This window comes from Lotus japonicus, chromosome 4, assembly GCF_012489685.1.
Source record: "Lotus japonicus ecotype B-129 chromosome 4, LjGifu_v1.2".
NCBI classification, from domain to species: domain Eukaryota; kingdom Viridiplantae; phylum Streptophyta; class Magnoliopsida; order Fabales; family Fabaceae; genus Lotus; species Lotus japonicus.
Window position 1 is genome coordinate 66,836,082 of NC_080044.1, and position 18,963 is coordinate 66,855,044.

At 35.3% G+C, this 18,963-nt stretch overlaps 1 protein-coding gene across 1 annotated transcript; it reads right to left on the reverse strand.

Annotated features, from left to right (window-relative positions):
* Positions 1–2,171: 2,171 nt before the first annotated feature.
* On the reverse strand, positions 2,172–6,837 carry LOC130709895 (protein SUPPRESSOR OF MAX2 1-like). The gene is made up of 3 exons (XM_057559023.1): positions 5,038–6,837; positions 4,250–4,547; positions 2,172–4,143 (listed from the first exon to the last, which is right to left on the reverse strand). The coding sequence occupies exons 1-3, from the start codon at positions 6,222–6,224 to the stop codon at positions 2,500–2,502; spliced, it is 3,129 nt and encodes a 1,042-aa protein (XP_057415006.1). The 5' UTR covers positions 6,225–6,837; the 3' UTR covers positions 2,172–2,499.
* Between the last annotated feature and the right edge of the window lie 12,126 nt (positions 6,838–18,963).

An 18,963-nucleotide genomic window follows, 5' to 3' on the forward strand; every position in this document is an offset into this window, starting at 1 on the left:
CTAGATCTATCTCTAATGGTGATCTGGTTAGATTAATTATGGTTAGTAAAGATAGCATCATTAGCAACTTAGCATACATATATAGCCGCCATGGTTGAAGAATTTTCTTTGGTCATAAAGGGGACAAAGCTGAATAGTTTGACCTGAGTGACTTGAAAAAATGAGAGGAGCTAGGTCCAGAGACAGAAGCGCAAGAAATAGACAACAAATAATGGAGTGGAAGAAGATGAAAATAAATGAGAACACATGCATGCTGGGTTAGGGTTGAATTGAAGTCTTAAAAAAGCAAGATGATCGATGGGGTCAACAATGGACAAATGTGAATTAAATGAAAGTGAATGAAGTATGCCTCAAGCATACATATACTATAGCTTTGTCTTGTTTTGGTCACTTGCACTTTGGTTAGAATCGCAGTCCAACTTACCAAAAACTACAACTAGCTAAAGTCACACGCAATAAACGTAACGTTGAAAACAGGCTTGAATTAAGCTGGAAGGCTGCATCCGCAACCGGTTTTCTAAATTAAATTCATCGCTAATAATTAATTAACCTATCTTAATTTGCTAAGTATCTTGGTTAGATGGCCTTAATTAATTTTCTTTTGTACAAAGGGCAGGAAAAATGATAATGACGGTATAGATAGGAACATACATTCTTTGCTATCAAGTTTCCATGTCATAAAGAAATACGTAAGCTCAAAAGCATTCATTTCATCATTTCTGTCGGTAGGGTTGTCTCTTAACTGTGCTCCTCCCGCTTCTACGCAACCAATGCCAATTGGGAACATGGTTCATGAGCTGATAGTTAGGCATGGTTAAAATGTGTTGGCAAGCCTATTAATAGGTATATCTGGTATAACTTAAAAGTGATTATGAAAAAGACTATGTGTAACTTCAAAAATAATAGTATTCACATGTACACCGATTATGGATCGAGAATCCGTCTTTAAATAATATCTCATTTCTCCCAACTGAACTAGATCAGGAGATATGAATTAACACTACCGAAGCATAACTGAATAGCCGACGTTTGGGCCTAAAGACTTGAGCCTCTATTATGCCTCTAATTATTCACATGTACATGTCATTTGCATTCTTAAGGTCAGGCGATAAGGTTCATTTTGGTCGATCTTTTTGTTTCGCCATGTGGATCATCAAAAAGACCGTTGTAATTGTAGATGTTTTCATCTTGAACATGTCATAACACACCACCCTCACGCCCACTTGTAACTACGTGGTTAGAGGCGGCTACGAAAAAAGACTTGGGTTATCATGTATAGAGGTGTCTAGTCAAGGAAGACCTTAGGTTCACTTGAATACCAAAAAGACTAGGTTTGAATTCTCCCTGAATTCTTAGCTTGATCTCTTTCAAGTTCACTTTAAGAGCATCAACCAATGAAATTATGACATGTAAATTAAAAAAATGGATGAATATGACATTTATAACTTTAAAAAGTGGTTTTTAATTGACAACGCAATCTCCATTAATGGATAGTGAGAGATGTCATTTGAGGATAAAGGATCTTCATCCTTCAATATTATCACCTCCACCAAGAGATAAATGAACAAATGAAGAGATTTTTTTTTTAATATCGGAAAGATAAATTGTACCCTCAAGAGATTGATTTTTGGACCTCCCTCACCCAACATACATGTCTTCTAGCTCTTACCACTTGAGCTATCATTCGATGACAAATAAAAGAGAATTGAAGATACGATATGTGGCGTGGTAGGAGAAAAAATATAAAGTGGGTAAAAATAAGATAGAAAAGAAAGTTAAATGTAGATGAATAAAAAAAATTCCTTTTAGAAAATCAGTTAATACTTTTTTTTTTAATTGTAGAAGTATCAATTTAGTTTACATAAATTTATTTTAATTTTTATGAGAAGTTAATAAAATCATTTTTCATTCTTATTTTGATTTCATTCAAAAAGTTCAAAAACAAAAGCTCTGGGTGGAGCGAGCCCCTTTATATCTTTCATCTTATACCAAACCCGCAAACAACTCCCTAGCTACTGTTCTATTTGTTTTTATTAGGTTAATACATTAATCAACAACTCCAGGAGAACCAATGTCCAATACTTTAATTATACTTAAATAAATTCTGCTGTGTATTTTTCAAGCAGCATTAGGTAGAGAAAGATTATAAAATGTGAAAAAGGGATGAAGGATTCGAGAAAACAGGAACCAGAGCTCCATTTTATTAATATAATCATCATTCTCCGTTTAATTAATAAATATATCTTTGCTTACAATAAAACAATATAAACTTTATAAACGCAAAAATTAATTAATCTTTTTCTAAGAAGAAGAAAAAAAATGGACACATCCCGACCCTTGTTCTAACGGTTTTTTCATGGTTCTTCTACAAAGAGCCTTTGACTTTGTTTTCCCCTGCCAAAGTGGTCTATTTACATTTCTATCACCAACAAAAACGGATATTACCACTCATGTCCCTTATGTTTCAATACTAATCACAACATCCTCCTATATTCAAGTTCAACACTGTTCCGCCACCAGTCTCACACTACCAGGTAACCATTCTTGGTTACTGCGGCGATCGGAGTAGCCATCATCATCTTCCAGCCTAACCAGCAGCGAACAAGACTCATTGTCATGATTGGTGTTTGTATTGAAGTTCTGCTTTTTCAGCTGCTGGAAGGTGGGAACCAACACCTTGTCCATCCATTCATCTATGGTGGTTTGGCCTAACCACACTCCACTGGCAATCTTGTCAAGAGCATCCTCCTGCACTTCAATTGAGATCCCACTACCCACCACGGCAGAGAACCTCTTTGAGATTGACGCCTTGAAATTCCGGCGAAGAAGGTCGAAATTCAATGGCTTGAAGACAATGGCATCATCCACAGAATCCAGTAACTCACGAGGTATTATGGAGCTTGATCCTCCCCCATCGAGGTGGTTGTTGCTGTTGTCTTCATGATCCACTGTGAAGTCACTGGAATTATGTGAATGTGATCCGTCTGCCCTGTCTTCCTCTGCAATATCGGCAGCGGCTTCATTGAGATCAAATGATAACCCTGAATTGATTTCCTTTCGTGGCTTCAAAGACCTGTCTTCATCGGATAACCAACTGGGTCTGCGTTTTGATGCTCTCTTAGCCACTGATAGCCGCAGTTGCCAATCCCCACTGGCGAAATTTGCGAGCTTTTCTTCATCAAGTGGGGTGCCATTGGAGAGGTATCTCAGGTCCTCTGGCAACCAATTTGCAGTGAGGATGAACATGACATTCCCGAGGCTGATTTCACGCCCGTGAGAATCTGGGAACCTCCCTTGCTCCATGGCTCTTTTGATGCTCCCACGGAGGAGGGTGTTGGCTTCATCAATGTCCTCAAGCATGATGACAGAACGTGGGTTCCTTCTGATGGCCTCAGCAATCCGATCAAATGCTGTTTTTCCACGGAGATGGTTAACTTCAGAGTCTCCTACATCCCCACGCCGTTGCCCGAGAGATATTGTGATTGGGTTGGAACCAGATACAAGCTCGGAAAGTGCCGCTGCCATTTTCTTCTTACCGATTCTGTCAGGACCCACGAACAGTAACCACGTGTCACCTTTTGAGCGTCGTTTTCCATTGCCCATTTTGCACTGTGTTACTGTGGTAGCCACTGCAGATGCTGCATCCTGCTGCCACCACACCTTCTCTGTCAGGACTTTACGGAGCTGCTTGAAAGAGTCGGCATCAAGGAGTTTTTTGCTCTGTAATACATCAAACTTGTCCTGTGACTCTGAAGACAGGCACCCCAAGAAGTCATCAGTGCGTTCTTTCTGTGTAACTTCTTCTGGAGTTGGATTAGCTAGCTTTGTTTGCCCGAGGACCAGCTCCGTTCTAACTGGACTTCGCCGTGGGCTCACCGGCCATTCTGGTGGCTGAATAGACATTGGGTTTGAGCTCAATTGCAGACAGGTTCCTAGATTTTTATTAACAGGCACTTTAGGTTGAAATTGGCGCCCCAGCAAGTTCACATTACATAGGCCAGTCATTGCAAAAGGAATGGGAGTCAATCTCTCTGTGCTCACATTTTGTTGATGAAATTTAGGATGTAAACTCAAGCAGGCATCATGCCATTTCTTTTGTATTTCTTGAGTCCTCCTCTTCACATTCATTTCTGGGCTGTTACTCTATTGAAAGACAAAGGAACACAACAGTTAAGAAAGGTCAATATTTTCTAGGAACCCCCACAAACGAAAAATGTAAATGCATTGTCTTTTTAGTAATGAAATTTACCTGAGCCTGATCCGTTGCTTTAGCATTATCATTATTAGTTCTAGCATTCTGCAGCCACTGTGGAAGGGGCGGGCGAGCTGCCTCTGATTTGATCTCAGAATCAGATTTCTCAGTTTCTTTCAACATTTCTGCTACTTCTTGCTCGTAGTTCCGCATACACTGGGGACAACAAGTTGAAACTGCAGCAGGATCTACATTCTCGGAGGCACGCCTGAGTGGAGTGATTGCTGTGGTTTGCAGGGCCTTTAAAGGGGACATAGACTCAAGTGTTGTACCAAGAATTCCGTTGGTCCCAAGCCTGGTCACAAGAAGGTAAAATGGTTACCCGATAATACAAAATGGCGGGGGTACAGATTTAACCATTTTCAGAGCATAATCAACCTAATAGTGCTAAACAGCCAAAAGTGCAATAGTTGAAGACAAGCTAAATACATAGTATTCTCCTGTCTTATAACAGTGTCTTTGGAAACAGGAACATCCCATGTTTATAAGATTCTCTAATTTCACACTTAATTGATTCCTTGAAGAATAATTTTTAATTCCAAACCTTCAAACATTGACATTACTAACTTTATTTGATCTTGCAACAGAGCAGATCACTTGAATCAAAGTAGTGAAACAAGACTAAATCTCAGAAAAGATAAATATTAGTTGAAGATCCTTCAAACACCAGACTAGTTCTCCTTCAGCAATCAATTACTTCAATTAAATAATCAGACATCCAAAAAACAACATGATCCAATATGGATCAAATTCAATTGTGAGAAACAAGGAAACAGAAAAATTACCTTGGAAACATTCCAGGAAGAGGTGCTCTGGTTGTAATTGGCACTGCCTGAAGATCCCAATCATTTTCCATGGAAGGATGATAAACCTGACACCTCAAGTAAGTCTCACAAGTAGCAGTACCCAACAACCAAAGTCTGGTAGCACCAAACTTGGCAACCAATTTACCCATCTCCGCAACCGCAGCTCTTCCAGCGTCGGCGAGCGTCGGTTGCTGCATATTCCCCAAACCACCAACCCCAAACCCCTCCACCAGCCATTTCAAGTCACCCAAATTGATGAAAACGCCACCGGAACGGGTCTCAATCAAATCCCCCAACTCCTTCAGCCTCGCCGGAATCTGCGCCCTGTCGGAAGGAAGCTCCTTCTCCAAATGAATCACATGGCCATTGCTGAAAACCCCTTCCCCCAATTCCTTGTTCTCAATCTTCCTCAACACCTCCTTGATTGCCGCCTCCGGCTCTGATTCACCCACCAAGATCGGGTTCCTCTTCTTGCTCCTCAGCAATATATCCACCACCCGTTTCACCTCCTCACCCCTCTGCCCGCCGCCACCGCCACCGCCGGCGTTCCCCTGCTGCAGCCGCGGATTCAGGTACAAATTCCTGCTCGGCGCGGTAGCCGGCGTGACGGCGCTCGGCCGGAACCCCAATCCGATGGAGCTGGAATTCACGGCGGAAGGAACCGAATTCAGCGACTGTTCGATGGTGGCTTTAACCGCAGGACTAGAGAAACTCGCTTCTCTCATCACCCTGCTAACACTCGGGTCATCGAGAATTGATATGATTAACTGCTCGAGCTCCACCTTGACGGCGAGGAGCGGCTGCTGCTGCTGCTCCGGGTAACCCCGCCGCTGGTGAGCCTGAGCGCGCTTCAAGGCCGCCATCAAAGCATTGGAGATTGGAGGCTCCATGCCGGGGCTACTACTCTGCGACGTCGGCAACCGCTCCAGGGCGACGCTGAAACAGAGCTCCAGTGCTCTGCACTGGAGCGGATGAGAGGAATTGGGATGAGATTTTATACAGGCTTGACGGAGGTAACCAGACGGCGAAGCTAGAAGCGTCGCCGCCACATGAAGCGGCGTGGTTTGGCCGTGGTTCCGGCGTCCGGCCTCTGCGATTGAATGGTTGAGAACATTCGCCGCTTCCGGCGTTAGGGTTTGCTGGATGGTGCTGAGACCCGCTCTCATTTCCCCAGTGAATAATTCTAAACACTCTTGTCCCCGATCAACAAATTCACCAGTTTGATCAATAATTGAAACTTGCTGAGAATTTGTTTGTGATTTCGGCTCTTGGTTGAATTGGAATTGTATTGAATTGGAGAAGAAAAAAAAGAAATGAATCTTATCAGAGAGAAGCACCACCTATGTCGTTGTCGTTGTGTTTTTGTTTGTTTGAAGGTGAGGGAAGGAGTAGTTACTTGACTTTATGGGAGGTGAGAAAAAGAATGTGTGTGAAACTTACACTTGTTTTGGTGGTAAGGCTAAGAGAAAGTGTCCACAAGGGAGAGAAAACGAAATTAGTAGTATGTGGTGAGGTGAGATAAGATAAGAACCACTTCAATATAGACAAATTCACATTTTCAAGGGGTTGGGGTTGTGGTTGGGTTGGCAAAACAATCAAAACAAGCTTTTTACAAACACAAACAAAAATCAGCAAAGTAATATGGCTTCTCTTACTTTACGCGATCTATCTTCTTTTTTCCCTCCCTCTCCTTCACTTCCTTTCTATTTCTCTCCCAAAAAGCTAGTTGGGAATTCAACGCGAAAAGGATATTTCAGAACCTCTTCTTCACACGAACATGAGTGGTGATTGTGAATATAAAGCTAACTCGTTTGTATTTTACAGAGCGCATGAACTCAGTAAAGTAAAGGTAATTTGAGTGAACTTTGAAGCTAATTATTATTCTATTTGTTTTTAATTATCGGTGCAGTGCGGAGGAAAAAGATAAAGGAGATAATTAATTAAGAAAAGAGATACTATTGTGGCAAAAGAAAGACAGAGAATTTCTAGTAAACGGAGAATTGATGGATGGATGGAAGTACTATCTATCTCGGTTGCAAAGATTTCTGGAAAAATATGCTTGGTGGACAGAGCAATCTGCTCACCTTTTCGTGTCATCTTCCCCTTTTCCTTTGTTTTTTTATGGTTATTACTATTATATGTAATCATTATTTTATTTACACACTTGCCTTTTTAATAATTCTTGTCTGCTTTCTTTTAATATAATTTAATTTAAAGGCTAATTTGTCTTTACTTGAGATTAGTTGTTGTGGTGGAGGATGAGATGAGCAAGTTAACTTTTTGCTCATTAAAAAACCTATTATATATTACAATATTTAAAAAAAAAAATTAAAATGTTTACCAACATCTTAAAAAAAATTATGACTAATAAAAAAATTGACATGATTTTTACATTATATGGTGCTATAAATGATAACTTAGAATACATGTGTAACAGACAAATGTGTCTGGTTAAAAGTTGCTCATTTTTTACACAATAGTAGTATTAGAGTAGCAAGAAATGTGATTTAAAGAAACCTCACATCATGTAAATTAGCTGGTGTATAAGTATATAAGTTAAAAGAACATACATCTAATATCTTAAGTTTAAGGTTTTGTACCCGATCAAATGATAAAAGTTATGAGACATATATGTTGGGTGAGAGAGGTCTAAAGATCAATCTATAAGGGTGCAATTTATTTTCAATGTAAAAAAAAAAACTTAAGGTTTAAAAAAAAATTAGCCGCGTAACAAAGTAGTACTAAGTGTAATTCAATACAGTAATATCACATGTAATCAATAACCGGGAGATTAATCTCTTTAAGACTCAAAAATCGTATTAAATGAGTAAGTTTTTTCTAACAAGTCATTTTCATGCACAACACCCAAAGATTAAACATGAAAACTAAATGTTTAAGAATCTCAAATCACAATTGTTCTAAACCTTGTTTTCGAATAATGTTTCATTCACACATCTCTTTGAGGTCGAGAGAGGTGGAATGAAGAGAGGGATATGAAGAAAAGAAAAGGTAAAAGAGAGAAAATTTAAGATGTGATAAATGATAAAAATAGAAAAATAGAAATAAAAATGAGTAGAAAGGAAGTATTTAGAAAATTGGATGTATATATATCATTATTGTAAACCTTATTAGTAGTAAAAGTTACTCATAGAGAAAATCACAATCGGAGTAAAAATAAAAAGAATGATGATGATAGGAGAGAAATACTCTAGTTCTATTCTATGACTGTGGTCTTTGGAGTTTGTATTGACTGACTTTTTAGTTTAGTTTTTATCTCACCCCTTTTCTCTTTACTTAATGAAGCTGTAATAAAAAAGTTTAAAGGGAAATTAACAAGGAGGAGTGGAGTATCACACGCGCGTTATGGGAGTTTGACCACACTACTACGTTTGACCTATTGTACACATTGAGGGGGCCCTCACGCGCCTGGGAAAAGTGAGAATAACTGCCACTGTCTCACACGCACCTCAATTTCGCCTTTCAACAAATTTTCTGCTTTTCACACGCAACACCTAAAAAGGTATCTCACCACTTTCACCTTTTTCCAACTTTTACACTTGAATTCAATCAATTAACTTCCATTTCTCTCTCTTACTTTATCACAAGTCCAAGCATACGTGATCGTTTGGCAAGTTACCATTACCACATGAAAAGGGCCACTCATTTGCATGATATACCCTTCCGTCACTATTATAAGCAAAAGTTAGTTTTTTAGGTTCATTTAATAAATGATATATGTGGCCATTAAAAATGGCCACATATATCATTTATTGAATAAACCTAAAAAACTAACTTTTGCTTATAATAGTGACGGAAGGGTGTAATCCACTAATCTTTGATTAATTGACGATGGTTCTAGTATTAATCAAAAGTGTGCTTATCAACTCTCGTGTCAAAGTTAATTATTCTAAATTATTTCACTTAAGTTGAGTAGTAACTATATATAAACTAGTCTATTATTTGGTTGGGATAGCAGAAAATTTCAATTTCAACTTTATGCAAAATTAATTTTCAAAGATTAGACCAATAATATGTGTAAGCTGAATTTTAAGTGATATTAATATGAGTTTGTCTCTTTGTCTTGAAATTCAGATTTAATAAACTTTTCTTCGGAATCAAGTGGGTGCATGACTTCACGTTTGTTAGGATGAAAAGGATAGCTATTGAGACGGACCATATATTATATATATACTCAATCACATTTTAATATTTTACCAGCATGTCTTAATTAAATAATAGTTTGGACCTTGAAGTATATTGCTGCTCAAGTTTGAGTCATTCAAAAGTAAGCTGGTCTTTTTTTTTGCTTTTTTCTTAATCACTGAAGTTAGTATTAATTACTCTTTATCTCCTTTATATTTTTTTAGTATATTTTTCCAAAATATACGTAACATTTATAAAGCATTGATTATTTTTTCATGTCTACCCTAAAACATTAATAAAAGGTAGTAGAACATTAATATGGAGAGATAATAATTAATAAATATAATTTAGAAAAATTAATAAAATAAATATAAATTTATCACTGCTAATGAATTTTAACTTTTTAAATTTTAAAAAATTAGATAAAAGTGACTTATAATAAATAAAAACGAATAGATATTTTCATTTATGTATTAATGCTTATCAAAATTTATGTACTATGTTTTGTGTAATTTGTGATGAAATTTAAGAGGAAGTGCATTAAATGCATAAAAAATGGTTGTGGCCTAACCTTGGCAGACCCAGCCGCCCAATAATATCTAGCAATAAATTCAGTGGACAAATTCAACTTGGTTTTATATGGACCGACCTTCATTGAATCCGCAAAATAACAATCTTTTTAAAAGAAGAAAACGACCTCGGTTGAACAGCTCCTTTTCCTTTTTATTTCTTTTAATTTACCCATGAACTCTTCCTCCTATCTATGGTTTTCATTCAAACATTTATTTTTATCAAATGTATTTTATTTTATGCTCTATCCTATTTAGTAATTAATTTCATTGTATGTAGAATATTTAAGAGTTAGTTGAAAATAAAAACATCACTTCCTTATAATCACTTTCATGATTGCACAAATTTATTAAAAAATAAAATTAATTTCTTATTTTTGTTAACATTTCTATCTAAATTATTAATGATATTTTAAGTCATGAGTATAAATAATAAAATTAATCAATACTCCTCTTAACTTTTAAATGTCATAGATAAATAGGAATAGGAAATTTCACAGAATAGAAACATATATATATAAATTGGAGAAGACATTTGGTTAATCGGTAAAATAACAATAAATATTGTCTTGACCATTTAAAGTGACATATAAATATGTTATTCATTGCTCCTCTAGAAATAGAAGTGAGAGACTTTGATCTTTGCATGGTGGATGGGGTAAACGCACAGCAGTGTGCGCAAGGTTTGCAGTGTAGCACTACGATAATTAAGTCAGCTACTAGATCAAAAAGAGGAAAATGAGTAATGCTAATTATGTAACTAAATAATCAAATTTCACTTGGTTGTGAGACATTTGAGTCTTCCAAGACGATATTAACCCTAATGACCATTTGAGCAAGTTAGAACAGGAGGACCTCCCAACTTGACATGTAATAATGCTATGACAAGTTTGACAAGTTTATGTGAAATATAGTGGAGCATTTATGAATGTAATAGTTAAGAAATCCAACACGAATAATCACTTTGAATTGTTAACTCAATCTGAGATAAATATTTGTTTTTAATCAACTCATTGCCGAGATAAAATCTATTAAAAAATTCACGCTCTTAAGAGTAGTTACATTTAGTCAATAACAATTTCATCTCTTTTAATGCTTTTTGTCCCTGAGAGTTAGCTCAAGTTGTAAATGCTCAATTGGTCATTTAGTTAATATATATTTGTGTGTGTATGTATATATGTTGATAGAGACTCAGTTGGTGTATTTTGTTTGTTAAATTTTTATTTGTTCAATTCTTATTTTTATGTAATGTGACTGTGGCAGCCTTGTGCTACCAATTATATTATTTAGCTTATAAAGAATGCAACTTATTTTAAAACAAAAATTCCAATTTTACACAATTGTGATACTAGGAAACTAATAGTATAACTTTTTCAGTTACATTGTCCACTGTCCAGGACTGCAAAGATGACCTCTAGTTTTGTTGTATATTGTCTGAATCATGTGAAGCGGGAATGCAATAAAGCTACTTATTTCATGTCTAATCGCCTACAAGGTGGTAGTAATATAATGTTTGGATTGAGGATGGTTCCCCGACCTTGATTTATTTCTTTAAAATAACTTCTACAGCTCTTGTTTTTCTAATTAATGATTGTTCGGGTCTTACAGTAAAATAATGCATATATTTGAATTCAGTTAAACTCAACATGATCACATCCGTTTGCGTTGCGATCAAACACATTGTGACGAAACATAAGGAAAAGTAGAATCGGTAGCGGAGGATATGAAATAAGTTGCGGAAACCGGAAAAAGTCGGGAACCGCTCTAATGTCAAACTAATTATATATTAAAAGGGTGGGATTGAAGAAAATAAATGATAAGGAGTGCTCAAACGCTAATGATAATTGGGATTATATAGTACTATATTATTAAAAGTATAAATTATAACAATATAATAAAGTGTACTATCTAGACTCCATCACTTTATTCACACTTTCAGTTTTAACAGAGAGATTTGCGTCTCATAAGAACCAAACTTTTGATCATAGAAATTCAAACAATTATTGTGACCAACACTCATTAGATAAACTTGGATTATTTTGGAAATCAAAGCAAAAAAATCCATCTAAGTAATTTACACATAATAGAGCGCATTGTGGGGTCGACACCCTCATGATAGGGTGCATGTGACTCTTCTTTGTATCTGCAGAGTTTCTTCCTCCAACGATGACAAACACTTTAAGCAACCTACTCGAATGGGTCGATCTGTTCTTTTGCTAGCATCTCGATTGCGCCCTCTCTTTTTTAATGCAGGCTAGGACTTCAACTGTTATTTCTTAGGCCCTCATTAGCCACGAATCTTGCGTATCCTTTTTATTACATCTTGGAACTAGACAATTGTCACGTGAAGCGAGCTGACCGTGTCATTGGCATGTGGAGGCAATCAATATAACCATTTTGCCTTTTAGTTTTTACAGCGAGGCAACCCGGTCACTGAGTTTTTTGCTTATGTTATTCGTCATTTCCTCTCCTAGGTTGGGCAATCAGCAACGCATCCTGTCATCTCCCCTTCACACACCTTGATTTCTTTTCATTCTAACGCAGCTTCTCAGATGATCATTCCGAATGAGCTACACTCAATAAAATCCTAGAGAGAAATGTAATAATTAATAATGTGTCAATATCTATTATGAAAGGCAACCCTTTATAATTCATTGAAGTAACACCTCAAGTTCACGATTTCACCTTGGGGGAACTCTTGATCCCAAGGATGTTGCCCTACCCATAAAGGTGTTTGTATTAGTCAAGGCGTTGATGAAGTTGTTGTTCAAGGCTCGTTGATTTGGAGCATTGCATAATTCTTTTTTTGTGCGCTTCTCACTGGATGGGGGATTTTGTTGGACTTGCATCGATGTTGGACGGGTTGGAAATTATATAAATGAGGATCGCCCACAAGATCTTCAAGGGTTTACTGAGGATAAGATACTTTTTTTATGTTAACTGTGATGTAATTGTCGTGGTGTAAGCTATTCTTAACGTTTCCCTCATGCGATGCCATGTCTATCTGTTTCCACTTGTCCCATTGGCTTGACTTCTAGTTCAAGTTGATTGATTGGATTCAAGATTTGATTTCTTTGACTGGCTAGAAGAGTGTCACTTAAGGGGCTTTGACGCTCAAATTAGTTTAGGGTTGAGTAGAGTAATAGTACGTAGAAAGTGTGCTTACCATAATTGTGATTGGTGATCCATATTATGAGCAAAGATTGTTGCCTTTGTGGCTAATTTCATCTATTTGAATATTCCTAGATATTCGGGGAGTCATCCTAGAATATGATATTCTTATATTTTCATTCTGGATAGCATCCACATTTGGGCTAATTTGGGATCACGCTTATCACGCTTGTCCGAGAAGCTACTCGATTAGGCCGAGAAGGCAGCTTGAACCTTGAGCCGACTTAGTTTGGACTCAATGTGATATGGGCTAATGCGAGATGACTGATCCATAACATTTCTAAAGTACAATTTTTTTTCTTTGTTCAACATAAAGAAACAAAATTGGATAAATTATTAGTGATAAAACATATTTTTTTAGGGTATGTTTGGATTGATGGAACATAATGGAACGGAGCGGAATGGAACACGAAGGAACGGAATGGAGTGGAATGGAACGGAGTAAATTTCTTATTCCATTGTTTGGGTATTTTATGATGGAGCGGAGGAAAATTACCACTCTATTGTTTGGGTTATGGACGGAGTGGTACAAGTTATTATTATTATTTTTCCTATATTACCCTTACTATAAAACTATTAACTATTAATTGCTCTATTTCAAAAAAAATATCTTCACTCATCTTTTCTTTTTTTCGAGTAGAAATAGTGACACCCTTATTTTCTTACTTAGAACCATCCCAATTTTACCATTAGGTGTTCATTTCTTATGGTTGTTTATACTCCAATATTAATAAACAAGATTTAGATGAATTAATGTAAAAAAAATAAAATAGAAGAGCAAGACAGATAATGAGAGCGAACAACTAAATAACAAAAAAAAGCCAAAAAAAACTTAGCAGGTAAGTAGCAGATAGCAGAACGTGGGAAAGGGGTTATTTTCAACGTGGGAGAGTGGGTTAATGAGGGGTATATTAGTATTTTTATAATTTTACAAGACATTAGTTCTTTTGCTCCATTCCATTCCTCCCAAATTGGGAGGGAGCAAAAGTGGGGGAAAGTAATGGAACATAATGGAATTGATACCATTGGTTTCCATCTAATTCCATCCTTTTTTTAATTACACAAACAATGGATCTTTCAAACCCCTCTCTCCCTTCCGCTCCACTCCATCCCCTTCCCCCAATCCAAACGAAGCCTTATAGTAAAAATATATTATATATAAGCATTTGAAACTTTCAATTTAAAAAATTAAAAGAGAAAAAGGAAACTCAATTTAAAATATGTCAACTAGATGTAAATATTAATTTTTATGATAATATATATAAATACCTGATTATATCTAGTATTGATATAAGATCGATATTTTGGTTTTCTGGTACAAAATTAAGTTTATTTTTAGGTGCTATCTTCACAATAAAGAAAAAATAATAGGTGCTAAAATCTATTAACCAACGTTAAAAAAAAGTAATCTATTCTTTCAAAAAAAAAGTAATCTATTAACCAACAAAATTAAAATTTTAATTAATTAGATGAGTATAAAGTTCTTGTAGGTAGTTGTGATCCTTAATGGAATCTTTTAACTGTTTGCAGATGAAACAACCAAATAGAAAGGTCCACCAAATAAGCTAAGCGAGATCTATTGAAGAGCAAAAGGTATCGATAACATGATTAATAATTTCATTAGTTATGAAAACTTTTTTTTATAAGTAAAGAATGTATTGAATAAGCATAAGACGTGCTAACACATATACAAATATATGAAAACTATAATATATTAGTAATTGCTTAGGAGGAGGAGGTTACGTGATCGCCAAGTTGAATCTATTGCAAATAAAAAAAAAAAAACTCCAGGGATCGATTGCATAGAAGAACGAGCAGAAAGAAGGGGAGGAGTAACAAGTTATGTGATCGTAATTTATAGATTACAAACGACTTTAACCAGTTGGTAAATTTAAAAACAAAAAACTTTGGATTTATTGCAAAAAAAAAAAAAAGAATCGACTGCAAAATATTATTTTAATAGGAAGCCATTTAAATTCCTCTTAAAAAATGAATTATTCCTCTTTTCAATTTCTTCTTTAAACAAATTAATAAAGTATTTCATTGGATAGTGGAGAGAATTTAGCTTATGTTTTCCTTACTTCTCGAGAGGCTTTTCAAGTTTTGTATTGTTGATGATATGGTTTGTAAAATTGTTAATTCGTTTGTTGTTAATTTCCCCCTTTCTGATTTAAATTATGGTTGGAGTGGGCAAAAATGATTAATTTAGGATTTGATTTCTGATATGAGTGGTTTGGCGTTTGTAAATTTGCGATTAATTTCCCCTTTTTTGATTTACTCTTCATTTTCGTAGTTAAAATCCCCCCTTCTCATCCTTTATATGTTGAAAATCCTATCACCCGATCTAATCCAACTTAATTATAGTTGGTTTGGTTCGGTTTTTTATAACAACAACAAAAAAAATGAAAAAATGACGAAAGAAAACTAAGGCCTTAGAAAAAGTCACACCAAGCGCATCAGCTTGCAAAAGGGGCATAACCTCAGCCAAAGGAGCACTCCAAACATTGACAACACTCATATGAATTAAACCAAGCTTGGCCATATAATCAGTAACAACATTTCATTCACGAAGCATGTGTCGGCAGTGAACAATCCAACTCCGACGAAGAAGCCTTTTGATGCTACCATTACGCAAGTGTACTGATGAAGCGGATGATGATCTGCATTGGTTTGGTTCGGTTTAAATCCATTAAAAAAGGTAAAATTTAAACAAATCCAATTTAAACATTTTTTATCAATTCGGATTCAATAGTATCATAAACCTGATCCGCATCGACCCGTGTTCACCCCTGTAATATATCTACCAAATATTTTGAGATAACAATTAATTTTGAGATGTTGAAATTTAAAATGAATTGAAGTTTCAAAAAAAAAAGAATTGTAAATTGAAACTGGTTGTGTGTGAAATGGGTGGAGTGGAGAGACAAATTAATGAGAAAAAGCTGACGAGTGAAACTTTAGTCCTTTCCTTTTCGGGTGACCCACAAAAAGTCATACTTTGGATCTGTGAGAGAGTCTCAACTTTCTGCATTTATTACACCCTTTCCTCGCCAACCCATCTATTTTTGTCTTGTCGTTTTTTATCAAATAAATATTCTTCATCCTAATGGTGACTTTCATATATGGCAGAGACTATTTGGACCATCCCTCTTTACTATCCACACCATCCCTTTTTTTATAATTCCAAAAATACCCCCCACATAGAAAATAAACAAAGCAGTAAAAAAAAATACTCTCACAATCTCACCTTCTTCTTCCTTCTTCCTCTTCCACTCTCACCTTCCCCCATCCCTATTTCATCTTCTAAATCAATATATCACACACCTTGAAGCTCCAAATCAGTGTAGAAGATAAGTGGGTGAGATCAAGAGAAGATTAGAAGCTCAAAATAGGTGAGATTTTAGGATTTTTACGGGTTTTTCACGTTAATCTGGGTTGAATATGTGGGTTCTGGTTCGTTCCGCCACTTAAAATGCGGACGTTTAATTGCTACCGCTATTTTAGTAGCGGTAACTTCCGCTATCTTAGTAGCGGTAACTACCGCAATTAAAATAGCTGTAACGTCCGCTATCAAGGTAGTTGTAACTTCCGCTATTAAGATAGCAGTTACAGCTATCTTGATAGCAGAAGTTACAGCTATCTTGATAGCGGAAGTTACCGCTATCTTGACTGCGGTAGTTACCGCTATCTTGATTGCGGAAGGTTTTGAATTTAACAGACGTCGATTTCCCTTATGTTTTGTCTAATGCTCACGTTTGTTGTGTCCGCTATCTTGATAGCGGAAGTTACCGCTATCTTGACTGCGGTAGTTACCGCTATCTTGATTGCGGAAGATTTTAAATTTAACAGACGTCGATTTCCCTTATGTTGGGATTAGGGTTTTTTTTTTTTAAAAATTGGAGCAGTTATTTTTTAAAATATTTAGGGGTATAAATGTATTTTTGCACTTAAGGGGATGGTGTGGATAGTAAAGAGGGATGGTCCAAATAGTCTCTGCCTTCATATATATAGTGTTGAAAATAATACCGGATAAATTGGTTTACAAAAATTGAAAATTAATCATATGTAAAATTTAATAGATTTCAATATTTTGAAAATTAATTAACATGTCAAACTGATCTGAAATTGTCTTCAAATAATAGCTCAAGGGGTAAGAGTTAGGTGACATATATATTGAAGAGAGACATGTCTAAAAATTCATCCCTACAATTTATCATTCTGATATAAAATTGGTCAAAAGAAGTAGAAGTTTTTTTTTTAAAGATACTAATCTTGTGAGAAAAAAAAATTATTTCAAATTTGAATGTCATAAATTAACATGTTATTAAATGACAATTTAGCTCGGATTTTACTGGCTAAGTTTGCTTTTTTAGGTTTAAATTGTGATAGGGGAAATTCTTACTGTTGTCGTTGCGTCTAATTGAATTCATTTACCTTAAAAAATTAACATGTCACTAAAATTATTTATAAATTTCAACAAATGTTGATTTTTAAGCGAGTTCTGTCATATTATACCCATTTCCATATATAAAATAATTTTAACATAATATGTTTTTCTTATAAGATTATTTTTCATATAATATTTTTGTTTTTGCCAAGTTTTTCAATTTGACTATTTAACTCGCACATCATTTCAAAAAAAAAACTATTTAACTCGCATATATATATATATATATATAGCTAACCTGATAAATCTGATTTTCTACGTAAATTAAATGACTCTAATAAAATATTATTAACACTCATTTTAATATTTTTTGTCAGTACTTTCTTATTGATTTATTCTCCTCAGAAAATGATGTTTTTAGTGACGATCATCTTCGTCATTAAAAGCTTAAAAAATCGTCACTATAAATATCTTGTGACAATTTAATGAGATTAACATTTTTTTTTGAAACAGAGATTAACATCAATTTCAATTAAGAAATGAGAGAATCAGGCAGCATTTTATGCTTTGGTATATTCTTATTCATTGACTTTATAATATGAATACATGATATCTATGACTATATTATTTACTTTCGTGTGCTTGATTATGGAGTATAATTGTTCTTAAATCACTACTACTACCATTTTTTATTAATGCTGACGATTTGTGCTACCATCTGAATGTTTGCGCTTTTTGTATTGGTTAATGGTTAGTTCGGTCACTGTCGAAGGTTCTCCAATCTCCAGTTTTGCAATTGCTCTCTTCTTTAACCTTTAGCTGAAGTAAATTAATGAAGGATTAATTACAATTTTGATATCCTAATTTAATATTTGCGTGATTTAAATCACTAGTTTTTTCGCTCACATTTATTCCCCGATTTTCAAAAATTAAATAGAAATGTCCTACCTAACTTGACATGCCTTCATTAACATTAACAGTTGTATTTATGGATTAAATATTTTTAAGTATCTCATGATATAATTATACGCCACAATCTTGTCAAGTTTTATTACGACTCTATGTGTTAGATTCTCATCATTTTTACGTATAAGAGTAGATTGATAAATAAACATATACAATATAATGAACACTAACAATAGATAAAATCATTAATATATTGTATAAGTTTATATTATGTACCAAACGAGTCATATGTGTATTTGTTCATACACAATTGTTTATCCTTTTAAAATTCTAAACACAACGTTGGGTCAACTTTATACAATAGTCAAATAAATTGCAAAGGTTGATATCACTTCTAACATTATACAATAGTCAAATAGATGGGCGGATGACCGTCTATCCACTGCGTCAATATCTGTGTTCGTGAATGGTAGTTCGGAGGAGAAGTTTAGTATGGAGATGGGGATTCGGCATGAAGATCCTTTGACACCTTTCCTTTTCCTTATCTGGTCTTATTCAGAGGGCGCAAAGGATTTGGGAAAGCTTTCGGGATTCAAGGCGGGGGACAACAGATGGGGTTGAAGTGGCAATACTACAATTTGGAGATGACACTCTCCTTATGGGGGAAGCTTTTTGCAGAACATGTTGATATGGAAATGCATTCTGAGATGTTTTGAGTTAGCCTCGGGA